Source organism: Grampus griseus, assembly GCF_964374135.1.
Source record: "Grampus griseus genome assembly, chromosome: 20".
NCBI lineage: Eukaryota > Metazoa > Chordata > Mammalia > Artiodactyla > Delphinidae > Grampus > Grampus griseus.
The window spans coordinates 48290621-48307862 of record NC_139014.1 but is presented as its reverse complement, the minus strand read 5'-3'; the positions used below and the strand labels follow the sequence as shown (position 1 = coordinate 48307862).

Below are 17242 nucleotides of genomic sequence, written 5' to 3'. Positions count from 1 at the left end.
CCCCAGCTAGGAGGTGCCCCAGGGCCACCCTCTCTGGTCCAGCCCCTCCAAGCTAGTCAGCTGTCAGAGTGACTAGACTCACCTGAACAAGAACTATGTGCTCTGTGCGGGGGGGACAGGAAGACAGCTGACTCACCTGCCTTCCAAGCAGCCCACCTGTGTGAGCACCTGTTCTGCAGGAGGCATCTTTGGGCTCTGCCCCGTGACCAGCTCCCATGGCCGGGACCAGCATAATACTTGAGTTGTCAGACCTGATTGTAAGTCCGGGGATCCATGCTGAGTGCCATGCCTAGAGCCCAGCCTGGACTCTGGAGGGGCAGGGCACGGAGTGGGTCACCCTGGAGGGCTTCATGGAAGAGGGGGCCTTCAACCAAGGCATCGGACAGGTGGAGAAGAGCTGGAGGATGGGGGTTGGAGAGATCTTCTGGGTGGAGGGAACATCAGGAGCAAGGACAGGTGGGTTGGGGGGGGCGTGGCCTCCAGGGCTTAAGTGGGGTGAGCCAGGCATGGACTGGGGTGAGGCCAAGGGGAGGCCTCTACTGGACAGTCAGGGGCTTGGAGATCAGAGCCTTGTCTCCGTACCACAGTTCAGGAAGTTTAGCCAAGCCGGTTCAGAGATTTGGGCCAGATTGGGGGCGGGGGCTGCTGTGCACATGGCTCATTCAGGATTAAAATCCAATTGACCCCCCCTTGCCCCATTTCAATGGAAACTTAATTTCCAAAGTCCTCTTTTGTCAGGAGCTTCCGTAGATAGAAGGGGCTCTAAAACCTTCCCACATCTTAAAATGTCACTCTCTGCTCAGGGCATCCCCCTGCCCCCAGGGGGCGCCCTCGCTCCCAGGATGGAGGCCCCATTCATTTCCAAGCTCAGCCACAGCCCTCTGTGGCTCAGGGAGGAGTCACATGGTAACGTGCCACCTGTGACCTCAGCTGGTGCTTTGGGGGCAGTGTCCCAGACGCGCCCTCGGCCGCTCTACTGGGGCTGGATGTGATGGTCGGGACCCTGACTCGTGCCTGCGTAACCCATGGCTTGGCGGAGGTGAAATCTGACTGCATACTACGGTGAGGGGGTCCCGTCAGGCTCTGGGGTAAGAGGTGCGGGCTGCCCGCTGGGCAGGTGAGGGAGCAGGCCGGGCTCAGCCTCCCGCCCAGCACGGGGCTGGCGCACACGGGCAGCTTCATCTGAGGCCCACCACTCGGCCTTGACTGTGAAATTCCCCCTCCAGCTGATGCCCTGCACAGCCACAGCTCCCTCTTCCTGGAGGGCAACTCCCGGGGCAGCCCGCTGCTTCTGGAGGCCCCGGCCTCACCCCCTCACGCCCCGAGGTCCCAGCGCCTGGGGCGGAGGATAAGCCAGGGCAGCTCCCACAGTGAGAGCTCGGAGTCCTCGGACAGCCTGGCCCCCGTGGGCACCTCCCGCAGTGAGTGAGGGTCTCCCGGGCCCTGCCTGGATTCGCGGGAGGGGGAACCCTCCTCCGGGTGGCCGCTGGCCCCCTGCCGGGGCTGCCGAGGGCAGGGGAGGAGGGGACAAGGGAATCCAGACCCAGCTCTGACCTCAGAGAGAACTGTGACCTCTGACCCTGGACAGGGACCCTGACCTCTGACCGTGGACTGAGCCGTGACCTTGCCAGGCCTCGACTTAATCCCAACGTTCAGTTTTCCCCCTGGGAGTCCCTGTGACCAACAGCCCTGGGATGAGACTGTGCACGTCTCCGTGGGTCAGGCCCCCATCCTGGGGACCAGTTTGCAGCATGCGCCCTGGGGGAGGGGTGGGTACGCGAGGGGGTGGGGGGTCGTTGAAGGCGGAGGAGAGCTCATTCTGAGCCGAGCGCTCTGGCCCCAAACTTGTGCCCCGAGTGGCACATCCACCCCTGGATCCGGGCCCCGGGGTCCCACGCTGCCCCTTGGGTCAAAGCCCCGGGCAGGCCGCTCTGACCTTGCCCCCCTCTTGGCCCCGCAGTCACAGCCAAGTGGTGGGGCAGCAAGCGCATCGACTACGCCCTGTACTGCCCCGACGTCCTCACCGCCTTCCCCACCGTGGCCCTGCCCCACCTCTTCCACGCCAGCTACTGGGAGTCCACGGACGTGGTGGCCTTCATCCTGAGACAGGTACTGCCACCCCTTCTTGGGAGGGCCCGTCCTTCTGGGGAGAAGAGGCTGACCTCGCGGGCCACGCTGGACACTGGGAAGGCACTGAAGCGCGGCGAGTCGGGGGGTGACCTGGACAGACAACGCTTTTCCTGAGGAACGCTGGCTTCTGGCCAATGGCGTGGTACTTTCTAGAAAATTAAATAGACACCACGTAGGAGAATGTACCTATGGTTCAACTTGGAGACTGGAGTCATCATGGCTGTTCCCCTGTGGGTCTCAAGGTCCTCGTCTCTAAAATAGGTGGAGAGAGAGGCCAGGGACTGAGGGAGAGCCTGGGGGTGGGTAGAGGCTGGCAGGTGAGGGTCAGATCACATGCATCCTCCACAGCCAAGGTCAGAGGGGGATTTTATACTGGGTCCGATGAGAAGCCACTGCAGAGTTTTGAGTAAGGGAGAGAGATTGATATTTTAGAAGGAAGTCCCGTGGCTGCTGCTTGGAGGGCAGGAGAGCAAGCGTGGGATCCCAACCTTGAGGTGGCGGCTTGGGCTAGGAAGCTGGTGGCAGAGGTGCCGAGGGGCTGCCGGGTTTGAGGTGTGGTGACAGGACCTGCTGACATTCGGGCTGCGAGGGAAAGGGGGGGGTCCCACGAATCCTGGTTTCCACTCGATTAACTATGGTGACACCATGCCCTAGGGCTGGGGAAGAGCCGGGCTGGGCGGGAGGGGATGCTGAGTCTTGGGTGTGGACCTGGGAAGATGAGACGCCGGTTAGGTGTTGGGAGGGAAGGTGAGTGGAGAGTCTGGGGCTTAGCTGGCTTGGAGATTAAAATGTGGAGTCATCAGAGCTTGGATGGCATTTAAAGCCAGTGATGGGTTGCCCTGCTTCTCACACCAATTCCCACGTGTGAGTTTTTTCCCCACAGCAGGCAAGTCTCTGACCTCAGCTGGGTGTCCTACAATTTCACTCAGTTTTGACATTATCTATCTAGAGATAGGGTCAGATCCCGCAGGTTAAGGGCTCAGCCCTACAACTGCCCGCCCCGCCCCCATCAGATGTCAATCTTCAGGTTGTCACCTGGGTTTCCCTCTCTTTTTTTTTTAAACATCATGAAAAATTTTTTTCTTTATTTTTTTTGGCTGCGTCGGGTCTTAGTTGGTGCACATGAGATCTTCATCGAGGCATGTGGGTCCTTTCGTTGCAGCGCGTGGGCTCTCCGTTGCTGCGCATGGGCTTCTCTCTAGTTGTGGCATGCAGGTTTTTCTCTCTCTAGTTGTGGCGTGCGGGCTCTGTAGTTTGCGGCACGCGGGCTCTCTTGTTGAGGCGTGTGAGCTCAGTAGTTGCGGCGCGTGGATTTTAGTTGCCCCGCAGCATGTGGGATCTTAGTTCCCCGACCAGGGATTGAACCCACGTCCCCTGCATTGGAAGGTGGATTCTCTACCACTGGACCACCAGGGAAGTCCCTCACCTGGGTTTTCTGACTCACAGGCTATAGAATGGAGGTTCCAAAGATCCTCTCCTTGGTTTCAGTTAATTTGCTAGAGTGGCTCACAGAACTCAGTTTATTTACTAGATTACTGGTTAATTATAAAAGGATTTTATAAAAAGGAACAGCCAGATGGAAGAGATGCAAAGGGCAGGGTATGGGGAAAGGGGTTGGAGCTTCCATGCCCTCTCTAGGGCACCACTGTCCCCAAATTCCCATGTGTTCACCAACCTGGAAGATCTCCAAACCCCATCCTTTTGGGTTTTTGTGGAGGCTTCATTACATAGACATGATGGATTAAATCACTGGCCATCTGTGATTGCACTCCAACCTCCAGCCCCTCTCCCCTGTCCCGAGGTGGTGATGTGGGGCTGGGGCGGGACTGAAAGTTCCAACCCTCTGATCACAAGGTTGGTTCTCCTGGCAACCAGCCCCATCCTTAGATGCGGTTCAAGTCACCTCATTAACATAACGAAAGACACCTTTGTCCCTCTCACTTAGGAAGTTGCAAGGATTTGAGAAGCTTTGTGCCAGAAATTGGACAAAGACCAAATATATACTTCTTCTTATAAATCACAACATCACAGATACCGAGGGCGTTACTGTAGACGGAGAAGTTCAGGGAGGAGTCCTGGAGCGGATGGACGGGAGGGGGCCGCTGAGTTGGGCAGGATGGAGGCCACAGGGCCTTGGCAAGAATGGCTTCAGGGGAGACACAGGATCAGAAGCTGCCTGGGGTGAGGGAGGGGAGAAGGCGGGGGGGGGGGGGGGAGTGGAGACAGTGCAGGGCGAGTCTTCTGTGGACTTCTGCTGTCAGGGAGAGCAGGAACATGTCATGGTTGTTGAGAGGGGTCCTAGGGAGAGGCAGTATGACGGCATATTTAGATGCTGAGGAGAATGATCCAGTAGTGAGGGACTAGCCATTGATGTAGGGTTGAGAGGGGCGCTGGCTCCATTATGTTCTTGAGGAGGTGGGTGGGGCTGGGTGGGACCAGATCACCCACCATAATGGGGGAAGGCAGAGAATGGGTACAGACGCAGGTGGCTGCTAGGTTTGGGTGTCGAGAGCAGAGGCTGGTCCAGGCCAGAGCATTTGAGAGACAGTGGTCTGGCCCCAGCTGTCAGGACAGATGGGCAGAGTGGTAGGTGCTGGGGGCTCCCGGCCTCCTGAGGGTCCCAGGCTGGGAGGTGGGGAGGCCTGGGGGAGGGCCCGACTGGCCGCAAGCTGGAGGGCCCTGACACCATGGGGAGGAGGGAGAGGGGCCCAGATGGCCTGACCCGGAGTCCTGCTGGGCTCATCAGGTGATGCGCTACGAGAGCGTGAACGTCAAGGAGAGCGCTGGCTTGGACCCCGCAGCACTGAGCCCCACCAACCCCCGCGAGAAGTGGCTTCGTAAGAGGACCCAGGTCAAGCTGCGGGTATGTGCTTGTTGGAGGCGCCTACGGGCTGAGGCTGTGGTCTCGGGGAGGTGGGGCTGCCCCCGGGGGCTGGGGCATCCACACGGCGGGGAAGGGCTTTGGTTCGCTCCTCAGATCTCCGTGCTCATACATGCTGGGATTCAGGCTTAGACGAGGCCCCCAGGGCTGCAGTGGAGGGGGAGGGGGGATTGATGGGATGGGGAGCTGGCTGCCCGTGGCCTGGCTCCACAGGAGCACCACGGGTGGGGCTCCAGGGCGCTGGGGATGGTGAGGAGATGCCAGTTGTGGAGCAATTGCTATATGCCAGGCCTCTGTAGACGTACCCAGGGGTCCGAAAGAGTCTTGCACACAACCACAGCCCGGTGTGGCGTTTGTCATCATATAGAGGGAGGCACAGATTAGGAAGAAGATGAAGAGAAGGATTGTCAGGGCAGGCCGTGCGGCGCTTCCCTGAAGAAGCATCGTCTCTGCAAGGTATTGACGTATGAATAGGAGTTCAGTAGGCATACATTCATTTACTCAGCAAACGACGGTCAATACCCACTGTGTCCCAGACCCTTTGCCAGGCAGTGGGGCACAGGGATTTACAAGCACAGCCACTGTTGTGGTGGGCACTTCCAGTCCTGTGGGAACATCAGACGTGGACCCCAAGAACAGTCCTAAATGGTACAAGGTGATCAGTGATCCATGAATCAACTCTTTTTTTGGTAAACATATTTATTGAGCTATAACCACATTTTATACAATTCACCCACTTAAAGTGTGCAATTCAATGTATCTTAGTATATTCACCGATGTGTGCAACCATCATCATGGTTAATTTTAGATCATTTCCATCACCTCCGAAAGAAACCCCTTACCCTTTAGCTACCACTCCGCTCCCCCAGCCCCACTGCCACCCCTAACCTTAAGCGACCACTCATCTACTTTCTGTCTCTATGGCTTTGCCTGTTCTGGACATTTCATATAATGGAATCATACCATAGGTGGTTCCTTGTGTCTGGCTTCTTTCACTGAGCACCTTTCTCAAGGTTCATCCGCATTGTGGTTTGTGTCAGTACTTAATTCCTTTTTATGGCATCTTTCCATGTGTTTATTTCCATGAATGAGCTCTTCCCTTATCGGTATTCTTGTCAGCAGGCCTGCATCTCCCACTTGACTGAGGGTTTCCGGGTCAGGGTCCATGACTGGTTCCTCTCTGCATCCCCAGAGCCCAGCTCTGGGACCAGTGCAGATGAGGTGCCTACAGATGTTTGTTGATTTGAATTGAAATACCATGGAATTGAGAGGAGGCAGAGACCATCTCTGGGGAGTCCACCAGTGCTTCTTGGAGAGGACGAAGTTGAGTCAGGTCTTAGTGGATGGGCTGGAAGAAGGAGGCAGGGGACCAGGGATGCCATAGAAAGTGGGGGGACCAGTGTGAGCAAAGGCCCAGAGGCCTCTGCAGAGCCTGACCTGAAAGAACCAGTGGGGCTTCGAAGGGCAGCAGCAGGAGATGGGACTGAAAAGATTGCCCAGCAAAGTTTTGATGCCAGGCTCAGGATTTGTACTTCATCCCGAGGGCCCCGGGGGGTTAAAAGCTCTGTGCTTTGTAAAGACGGTCGATCTGCCACGGGGAATGTTTTTGAGTAAGGGGGCTCCTTTAAGATGCTACTAGCAGAGCCCAGGGGAGAGGTACCTGGGTGTGGGAAAAGACACAGATGTGGGTGGTTCTGTAAAGATGGAGTGGTTTGGGTCTTGAAGCCAGGCTGGGAGTGGTGGGCAGCTGGGGCCAATGTAGGGCTACGGAATGAATTGAAACCAGACGTGAAGAAGGATGGGGATGCTGGGATAGTTACAGACAAGTGACGCGACGTCCAGCATTGCTCCAGAATGATCTGGAGCGGGGTGGGGGCATCCAGCCAGGGAAGAGCAGAGCCAGAACGGCCGCGACTGGTTTCCGGCCACACGAGACTTCCTACGCTGTTTTCTCTACTCTTGACATTTAAATCGCCCACGAAGCAAAGACGGATGGTAAACGGCTACTGGATGTGAGCCGTGATGAGGAAGGAGGAAGTGAAGGTGACCCTCAGTTTCCAGCCTGGGGATCTAGAAGGATGCCAGGCTCTGAGGACTGGTTGTTACCTCCAGGCCATGCAGAGAATCAAGAGCGGAGGATGCTGGTCTGCAGGAGCCCGGGGCTCCTTGGAGACCACGTGAGGGTCTAAGGGTCTGTTTCCCTCGTGGACTCCATGGGGACACATCTCGGAAGCTCTAACGAGGTTAATAGGAAGGAAGGCAATATCCGGCGGGTGTGCACCCCTCCAGCTGATCCAGTGGCTGACGTAAGGAAAAAGCCAGGTCAAGTCCCCTTGCAGAAGCTGAGCTGGTTTCTGTCCTTCCAGAATGTCACTGCCAACCACCGGGCCAACGACGTGATTGCTGCCGAAGACGGCCCCCAGGTCCTGGTGGGACGGTTCATGTACGGGCCCCTCGACATGGTGGCCCTGACCGGGGAGAAGGTACAGAGGCTGGGCCATCCCCTCCTGGGTACCACGTGGCACGTGCGGTGAGGGCTGCGGAAGGCCTGGCTGCACGAGGTGGGAGATGCTCACGCAGGTCAGGGAGGGAGAGCGGGAGTGAGGGATGGACCAGGTGCCTCGGAGAAGCTGGTGTGGCTGCAGTAGAGAGAGGAAAGGTGGTGGGAGCCAGGAACTAGCGTCGGACGGGACCCCAAGCCCTGCTGCCTTGGCAGAGAAGAGCTCCCAAGCCCAGCCCCAGCGCCCCAGCCTTCAGCGGTTCCCCTGGGCCCCTCACTGCCTGCAGGTGGACATCCTGGTGATGGCAGAGCCTTCCTCCGGCCGCTGGGTGCACTTGGACACAGAGATCACGAACAGCAGCGGCCGGATCACGTACAGCGTGCCGCGGCCCCGGCGCCTGGGGCTCGGCGTCTACCCTGTGAAGATGGTCGTCAGGTAAGACCCAGGTGACACTCTCACGGTGCTTTCACCCGGTTCCATGGCCCTGCCAGCCAGGCCTGTCCAGAAGATGGGGGCCTCGAGGTACTGTCTTCGGGACCCTGTCCTTGTCTGCAGGGAGAGAGGAAAATGGGATGCGGTCGCAGCTGTAGCATCAGGAGATGCCGCCCAGGTTCTCTCTCAACCTGGCCCTGACTGAGCTCTGACCCCGGCTGTGGGCTGACCTTGGCCTCAGGCTGACACCTGACCTTGAGCGCACGGCTGGCCATACCTTTCAGGGGCGACCAGACCTGCGCGATGAGCTACCTCACAGTGCTGCCCCGGGGCATGGAGTGCGTGGTCTTCAGCATCGACGGCTCCTTCGCGGCCAGCGTGTCCATCATGGGAAGCGACCCCAAGGTCCGGCCAGGGGCAGTGGACGTTGTCCGGTGAGTGCACCCTCCCTGCAGGGGATGTGTCCCCCCGGGGCAGGGGCCAGCAGCCCTGGGGGATATGGGCCAGGAGCCGGGAGTCCTGGCTTCACCTCCAGCAGTAATTTACTGAGGCCCTTGAGAATCTCGGATGCCCTCCCTCCCTCCCTATCTTCCTCCCTCTGTTTATTCTAACACTGTCTGAGCATTCTGTGCAGTGAATCAGGCCTGGTCTCTTGCATTCAGATCCCAGTCAGGATAAAATTGGTGTGTTCTGATTACCGGTTGCCGTGGAGCAAATGCTCCGTACTTAGCAACTGAAGATCGTACTTTATTATTCTATCACATCATTGACTGGCTTCTGCTGGGAGTTTCTCCAGCAATGGCAGTCAGGTGGCGGTCCAGGCGGGGGGTCATCTGAGGGCTCCACTGGGCTGGAGGTTCAAGATGTTCAGGATGGATGATGAGCTCATGTGTCTTGTTCCTCGGCTGGGGCGCCTCTTTCTCTCTCTCCATGTGGCTGTTCCATGTGACCAGCCAGGTGGTCTCAGACCAGCCAGACTTTGTACCTGGTGGCTGACTTCCACCATGGTGACCGGCCTCCTCTGGTTCCTAGAGACCCAGCTGGAAGCCACAAGTGTTCTTAGGACCCAGCCTCGGAATTCAGTGTCCTTTCCACTACGTTCTATTGGTTATAAGTGAGGCGCAGGATCGAACCAGATTCAAGGGGAAGGAACCACATAAAGGTGTGAATACTGGGACACGTGGCTCACTGGGAGGCCATCTTTCAAGACGAGCTAACACAGTGCTAATCGAGAGATTGCAGCTATTACAGCTGATTGGAGAAAGCAGAGCAGACTTCCTGGGGCAGGTGACATTTGAGGCAACTCCTGAAGGACGGATATATATATATATATATATTGCAGTCCATGCCATTGTACAAATATTAGCACATGCAGAAAGACAAAAAGAAGAAAATACAAAACTCTTTTTTTTTTTTTTTTTGCGGTATGCGGGCCTCTCACTGTTGTGGCCTCTCCTGTCTCGGAGCACAGGCTCCGGACGCGCAGGCTCAGTGGCCATGGCTCACGGGCCCAGCCGCTCCACGGCATGTGGGATCTTCCCAGACCGGGGCACGAACCCATGTCCCCTGCATCGGCAGGCGGACTCTCAACCACTGCGCCAGCAGGGAAGCCCACAAAACTGGTTTTGATAGGCCAAGAAGGTGACAGGGAAGAACAGAGCACGTGTGGGGAAGAGGTGGGGCAAGTTTAGGGCCATTGGATGCTGGGGGCCAGATTGGGACAGGGCAGGAGGTGCGGCAGGAAGCACAGCTTCCTAGGGCTATTGTACTGCAGAGAGAGGTGCAAACGGATTTTCCACTAGAAAAGCAAAAGAGGTACCACTTTAGTCTCTCCCTCTCTCCCTCCACTCTTTTCTGAGGCTGGCTCTGGGCCAGGCTCTAGGCTGGGCACTGATGCAGAAAGAGATCCTAGTTAGAGGAAATTCACAGTCCAGTGGAGAAAACAAGTCATGGGCATGAGAAACTGTACTCCAGGACTCCAAGGGATCAGAACACCAAGAGTGGGACCGATCCCGGGTCCTGGGAGTTCTTGGGGACTGGGTCAGGGGACTGCCCTGCACCACCCCAGCAGCAGTGGTTACTCTGGGGAGAGAAAACTAGTCTGGCTCAAGGACTCCTACGAGACTGCTCACCTCAAGATGCCCACTGGCCTTGTGGAAACAGGCCCTGGACCTGCTCATTTCAGGGGTCGACCTCCTCCTTATAAGCCTGCGTCCTTTATTCCCATTATACCTTCTCCAAGCCCCTCCCAAGTCAGTGTCCCCCTCCCACACCTGGGAAGGGGAGGCTGTGGTCCTTCCTCTCTGGGGGGCAGTCCATCTGGTGCTCTCATCTCTTCACATGGGCTCCTGGGGCCGCTGCGGTGCTCTCCAAACCTTGCTAAGCATCAGAAGCTGCTTTCTATAATCACAGATCACTGGGTACCCCGTCAGAATTAACCAGAACTCTGGAGGTGACACCTGAGCCTGTGCATTCTTACAAAACCTCCCCAAATCTCTCAGAGCATCTTCCAGGTTTGGAAACCCCCAATCTATGGTGGCCAGTCAGTGGCTAGCGCCACAAAAGCCTGCAATCAGGCCTGGGCTCATCTGACATCTTACAGACAGGATTCCATGTCAGCGGAGAGCACTTGCCCACTGTGAGAGCACAGAGAAGAGAGAGGCAGATCCTGCTTGGAAAGCAGGGAAGGCTTCCTGGAGGAGGTGGCCTTGAAAGATGGGGGGATGGGAACATAAGGAGATGGAGCACAAAGCCTCTCTAGGGCAGGGGTCTGCAGCAGAAGAGCACAGGGCTTGTCTGGGGCAGCAAAGCAGCTCCGTGTGGCTGGGGAGCTGCCATGCTCAAGGGTAGAGTGTGGGGGACCACCAGTGCAGGGGGGCCTTGCGACCTCAGGGCACCGGGGAGCCAGGAATGGCTTTAGGCAAAGGAGTAGTGGGGTTAGATGTGCAATTTACAGAAATCACCATGGAAACAGTACCAAGGATAACAATAAACTCACTGCCAGGCTTGTTTGGGATGAATGTATTTCATCCTTCAGAAAACCCTAGGTGGTAATTGTTGTTATTAGCCCCATTTTACAGAAGGGGAAACTGAAATCCTGGGGGCGTTAAGTAACCTGCTCGAAGTTGCACGGCCCAGGTTGGATTGCAATTGGGGGCACTGGAGGGAAAGGGGCCTCCCAGGAGGGTTTTGTAGTGGCCCAGGAGAGCGATGGGTCCTGAGCTAAGGCTAAGAAGTGGAGTTAAACTGAGAGGATGGAGTGAAGATCCTGCCGGGTAGAATCAAAGGCTCCTTGATTGGAGGAGGAAGGACGGGAGACAGAAGGAAAGGGAGGGATCAAAGGCGCTTCTCTCTGGCTCCAGAAGCGTGAGTGATGGTGGTGCATCACAGAGAAGGGGACCCAAGCAGAGGGGCTGGGAGTGGGGGGATCATTTGTGCTGTGGGCATGTGGTTGGTGCCTGTGGGCCATCCGGGGGAGATGGCCAGGACTCACGGGGCTCAACTGGGGGTGCGGACTTCAGGGTGCCCCCTTGTTTTCCCCTAGTGCTCCTGGGAACAGCCCCTCCGGCTTCTCGGGGCAGGGGGAAGTGGGGAGTGGGGCGGGCTGCCGGGCAGGGGGTGGCCCACGCAGGACGGGGCTGGACCCTGCAATGCCGTCTCGCCAGGCACTGGCAGGACCTGGGCTACATGATCCTCTACATCACGGGGCGGCCGGACATGCAGAAGCAGCGGGTGGTGTCGTGGCTGTCCCAGCACAACTTCCCACAGGGCATGATCTTCTTCTCGGACGGGCTGGTGCACGACCCGCTGCGGCAGAAGGCCATCTTCCTGCGCAACCTCATGCAGGAGGTGAGTGTCCCGGCTGGGCAGGGCTTCCTCCACCGCCCTCCCCATCACCCCTCCCCTCCTCCCTCAACCCGGGGTGGGAGGGCCTCCTCCTTTACCCCACATCCTCCGATTGTCCAAGCGGATGCCCAGTTTGCAAAGCACATTCACGTGCACCTCATGGGTCCTTTTACTGCCCAGCGAGGTGTGTCTTATTATCCCTACAGGCAAGTGAGAAAGGTGAGGCTTAGGGATGTGCCCAGGATCTCAGAGTCACCCTTTCATCCTTTATCTTCTGACCCGAAAGCCTAAACTCTTGTCTCTGCATCTGGTTACACCTTCAGCAGACACTGAAGTGCCTAGTGTGTTCCCTCCCCTGTCCTGGGCGTTGGGGATGCACAGAGGCAAACAGAACTCGGGATGTCCTAGAGCTGTGATTTTCACTGCGTGCCCCGTGGCACAGGGTTCCCCGGGACCTCATTAGACATGCAGAGTCTCTGGCCCCCCTTGGAGACCTACTGAATCTGAAACTCTGGGAAGGGGGCCCGGCAATCTGTATTTTAACAAGCCCACCAGGGGATTCTGATGCTTACAAAATTTTGAGAACTGCCGATCTAGAGCCGGGGTTGACAAATCATGGCCCAGGAGCTGAATCCGGCCCATGGTTTTTATATGACTTGTGAGCTAAGAATGGTTTTAATTCTCTTACATGGTTGGGGGGAAAAAATCAAAAGAAGAATAAGGTTTCATGACATGTGAAAATTATATGAAACTCACATTTCCATGTCCATAAACAAAGTATTACTGGAACACAGCCGTGCTCATTTGCTTACGGGCTGTTCATGGCTGCTTTTCAGCTACAATGGAATAGTTGAGTAGTTGCAACAGAGTGCAAAGCCTAAAATATTTAGTATCTGGTCTTTCACCAAAAGAGTCTGCCAATCCCTGATCTACAGGAAGAAAAACATGGAAATTGACAGTTAACCGGTGGGTGACTAGAAAAGACCCTTTGGGAAAACAGAGGAGAAAGGACCTAGCTTTGTCTGGAGAGGCCAGGGAAGGCTTCTAGGCGGTGGCAACTTCTGAGCTGAGTCTTGAAGCATGAGTATGAGTTTGTCCTGTGACCAGAGAAACAGCATGTGCAAAGGCACTGAGGTAGGAAAGAGCCTGGGATGTTCTCAGAGCTGCAGGTATTCAGGATGGGGGTATGTGCTGGATCCGATTCAGGTCCAGTGGGAGCTGAGGTCCCAGAAGTGATCAGGGGCCTGGGCTGGGCAGGCCGTGAAAACCTTAGAAACTGGGCAAGACCGTGAACTCTCTGCTGAGGGTAATGGTGAGCCATGGAAAAGCTTCAGGCAGGGGAGTGGCAGTGTCTAATTTGGGTAGAAAGATCGTTTTGGCAGCTGTATGGAGAACAGATTGGCGGGAGAAACGAGGGGCAGGGAGGCCAGTTGGGAGGCTGTTGCCCAAGTAAGAGACAGAAGACCAGAATCCAGGTGGTAGTCGTGGAATGGAGAGAAAGGCACGGACAGGCAGGAGAACCAGAGGGCAGAATTGGCAGGACAGAACTGGCCTCCAGTCCTGGCCCTGGATTGTGTCAACTTGGCACTCAATTTCCTGTCCACAGAGGAGCACTTTGCCCCACTGTTCGTAACCTACGGGTCATGTTCCTCACGTGGGGTCAGCAAATGGTGGGGCTGTGATTCACAGGTGGAGCCCATATCAGGCTTTCGTTGCAGAGGGTGGGGCGGGAGGGGAGGCCACTGCAGGGGGTGGTTCCTGATGCAGGGTGGTCCCATGACTTGGAGTCTATCAGTGTGCAGATAAAGGGTCCCCCAGCAGTGCTCCCTGGGGGGACATCTAGGAGTCCTCTGTGGGGATGCGCTGGGCCCCCTCTCCCTCCATCAGCTACCCTGTGTTTCAGTGCTTCATCAAAATCAGTGCGGCCTACGGCTCCACGAAGGACATCTCCGTCTACAGTGTGCTAGGCCTGCCACCCTCCCAGATCTTCATTGTGGGCCGGCCCACCAAGAAGTATCAAACCCAGTGCCAGGTGGGTAGAGGTGGGGCTGGGGGTTGGGGGGTGAGGGGGGTGGAACCAACAAAAGGGGAGAGGGGAGGAGGAGGTTTATTCCATTGTTTGCTCTTCAGTCATTTGTTCTTTCCTTCCTTCCTTCCTTCCTTCTTTCCTTCCTTCCTTCCACAAACACGACTGGGTGCCTGCTTTGGGCCAGGCCCTGCGCTGGGTACAGGGGAGATCCACGGTGGAATCGGATGTCATGTCATCCTGTCTAGTGGGGGAGATGGAAAAATTAGCAGACAATGACAGTGCAGTGTGGCAGGAGCCATAATGAATGACAGGGAGCACAGAGAACTGTGGGGTCCCAGAGAGGAGCAGCTAAGCCGGACTCAGGGACAAGGTTGTTTTCTGGGAGTTTGAAGGAATTATCCAGGAAGGGCCTGAGGTTGGAGGAGCCTTTGTGACAGAGGCAGCAGCAAAAGCCACGGTCAGGAGACGGCAGAGCACATGTGTATTATGGGAACTGCAAGTGACTCAGCTTGTCTGAGTGTGATGTGGGAGGGAAGGGGAGAGGGGGCTGGAGCAGCGGGTCCTGGACGGCCTGTGTGTCTCGCCAAGCTGGGACTCTACGGCTCTGGAGTGAGTTTGTGATGAGTTTGTGATTCAGAGAGGTCCGTCAGGCTGCAGGTGGAAGGCGGATCAGAGGAAGGGGAGAGGGGAGGGAAGCAGTGGCAGGGCAGAGAAGGCCAAGGGCCTGAGAGGCGCTTCTGAGGCAGGATGGATTGGATTTGGTAACGAAGGGATCGGATGCATGAGTCGAGAGAAAGGGCAAGTCAAAGATGACGCCCGGTTTCTGACCTGGGTGACCAGGTAGGTGGTCCCATTACTGGGGTTGAAAAGCAGGCGACTGAATGGAAGGCGATGATCTCTTTGGGCCACGTTGAGTGGGAGGTGCCTGAAAGTGACCGGCAGGTGGAGGGGCAGAGATGGTGGGACCTCAGAGTGGGGACCGTTAGAGCAGGGCTTCTCAACTCTAAGGTGCGCACAGGTCACCTGGAGACCTCGTTTAAATGCAGATTCCTAGGCCTGGGCTGGGGCCTGACATCCTGCCCGTCAAGGGTCCAGGTCGTGCTGCTGCGGCTGTGATCCACGGCCCACACTTTGAGTAGCAAAGGCTCTGAGGACCTAGGGAGAGAGATGGGCAGGAAGGGCAGCTGCGGGGGCCAGAAAATAACGAGGTTCCATGCAGCAGAAGCTGGAGGAGGGGAGAGAGAGACTTACCTTTGGGGGATTTTAGTGAAAGTGACAAGGATGGGAGCTTCACCCCATCAGGAATCCAGGGAACTCTGGCGTGACCCGGGGGTACAGACAGAAGCGCTCAGTTGCCCAAAGCCGGGCAGGGAGCATTAACCGGTCATGAGCTCCCCAGGTCCTGGAGCAGCTGGGTGTTCCGGGGAGAGGGCGATGTTGGGGTGTGGGGAAGGGCAGGACCACGGCCCGCCTGCCCCTCTGGCCTGACGCCTGTCCCCTCCGCAGTTCCTGAGCGAGGGCTACGCCGCGCACTTGGCCGCGCTGGAGGCCGGCCACCGCTCGCGCCCCAAGAAGAACAGCTCGCGTATGATCCTGCGCAAGGGCAGCTTCGGCCTCCACGCGCAGCCCGAGTTCCTGCGGAAGCGCAACCACCTGCGCCGGACCATGTCGGTGCAGCAGCCCGACCCGCCCGCCAACCCCAAGCCCGAGCGGGCCCAGAGCCAGCCCGAGTCCGACAAGGACCACGAGCGGCCCCTGCCCGCGCTCAGCTGGGCGCGCGGGCCCCCCAAGTTCGAGTCGGTGCCCTGAGGGCCAGGCTGCGCGCAGAGCAGGGGGGCCCCAGCGGGCTGCCTTCTCCCCGGCAGACACAGGCCTTTTCCTGCTTTTTCCCTCCCGTGTCTGTCCAGCAGTGTCCGACCAGCGAGGGGGGCAGGACCCTGCCTGGCCTCGGGGGGCTCCCTGGGCTGCGAAGGGGTGAGATCCAGGGGTCTCAGTGCGGTCGCTGCTGCCCCATCATGCCTGTAGCGCAAGCCCCAGCTAGGGTGGATGTTTGTGTAATCCCGGGGGCAGGCCTGCCTGGAGCCGGAGGGTTTGACAAAGTCGACCATCTTCCTGAGTTCCTGAGGCTTCCACAGTGATGCTAAGCAGGCCCTAACGGGAGCAGCCCCCAGACCAGGGACCAAATGCCGCTGGCAGGTACAGCTTCCTGGCCGCCTGCTGGAGGGTCGAGTGGCATTTGTGCCTGCCCTCCGTGTGGCGTCCCGGGTCACCATCTTGGGCCTGGCTCTCCTGTGGCAAAGTGGCCACGTTCTGGGAGCGAGAGGATGTCCCCTGGGCTCATCCTCTGTTTGAGTCGTTTGCCCACGGCCCTTGGGGGGCGGGGTCTGGTGCTGATGGTCTGTCCTCCTGCAGCTGTCCATTGTCCCCTTTCTTGTCTCCTCACCTTTCTCCCGTGGCCCTTGAGGACAGTTATGCCTCTTCCCGGAGTCCTGCCTGGTGCCCTCCCCTGTGAGGCTGTGGCCCCGGTTCTGGCCTAGCCGGGCTGGCTGTGAGCCTTGAGCCTGTTGCTTGCCCTCTCTGGGCCTTGCCTTCCTTCTGTAACTGGAGGGGTCTCCCGAGCTGAGATTGGTGGGAGTTTTTGACTCCTAGGTTGTCCTGCACTTCTGCCTTCTGAGGCTTTTCAGGCCTAAGAGCCCCTCAGAGCCCCTCAGAGTGCCCAGTGATCTATACCTTCCTTGCAGACTAAGAGAGGGGCTGGGGCAGGGGGTGGGCAGGAGGGAGCCACCGTTGCCCCACCACTTCAAAGGAAGCTTCTCTGGGGGGTCGCTGGGAAGGGGTCCCTGCTCCATAGAGAGGTTTGCTTTGCACTGAGGTCCAAACCTGGTGTCCCAGGGACAGAGACATTCCCCAAAGGGCACTGGTCGGGCTCCCCCTCCCCAGCTCTGCTCAGAGTGATTTCTCCCTTTGGCTCCTGGAAGGCGTAACAGCTGAGGTCCCAGAGCTGCGGGGGTTCATGTAATTTTGGCTCAAACTGTTGTGTTCTTTTCCCTTCCCCCTGCCACTCAGCTTGGTTTGGTGCCCGTAACCTCCTCTTGGGTCATCCCCTGAGGTTGGCAGGGCTTGGCTCTCCTGGGGCCCCTCAGATTCTGCCCAGGCCTTCCTCCTGCTGAGCCCCTGGCCCAGGCGTTGGTCTCCTGCACTTCCCCTGCTCCCTGGCCCAGACCCACACCTGCTGTGTTGGGCTACCCGGGCTGCCTCTGAGCCCTTCGGGCCGTCACTGAGGCTGATCCAGCTCTTGCAGCCGAGGCTCTGGGTCACGGGCCAGGCTGCCCAGGCCCAGATGTCTGTGTACCCAGCAGGCACCTGTGTCAGCTCAGTGTCGCTTCTGCTGTCTACCTCTTGCAGGTCCCATGTGGCCAGTGT

The 17242-nt window shown here is 57.7% G+C and overlaps 1 protein-coding gene across 1 annotated transcript in view; it reads left to right on the top strand.

Moving 5' to 3' along the window:
- Window positions 1-15628, top strand: part of PITPNM3 (PITPNM family member 3) — a gene marked incomplete at both ends in the record, with an annotated part of 81069 nt that extends 65441 nt beyond the window's left edge. The window contains 9 exons of the mRNA XM_082679466.1: window positions 1227-1421; window positions 1961-2109; window positions 4877-4993; window positions 7378-7494; window positions 7799-7947; window positions 8229-8378; window positions 11610-11793; window positions 13694-13822; window positions 15326-15628. Coding sequence (XP_082535592.1) covers window positions 1227-1421; window positions 1961-2109; window positions 4877-4993; window positions 7378-7494; window positions 7799-7947; window positions 8229-8378; window positions 11610-11793; window positions 13694-13822; window positions 15326-15628 — 1493 coding nt within the window. The remainder of the gene's footprint in view (window positions 1-1226; window positions 1422-1960; window positions 2110-4876; window positions 4994-7377; window positions 7495-7798; window positions 7948-8228; window positions 8379-11609; window positions 11794-13693; window positions 13823-15325) is intronic.
- Between the last annotated feature and the right edge of the window lie 1614 nt (window positions 15629-17242).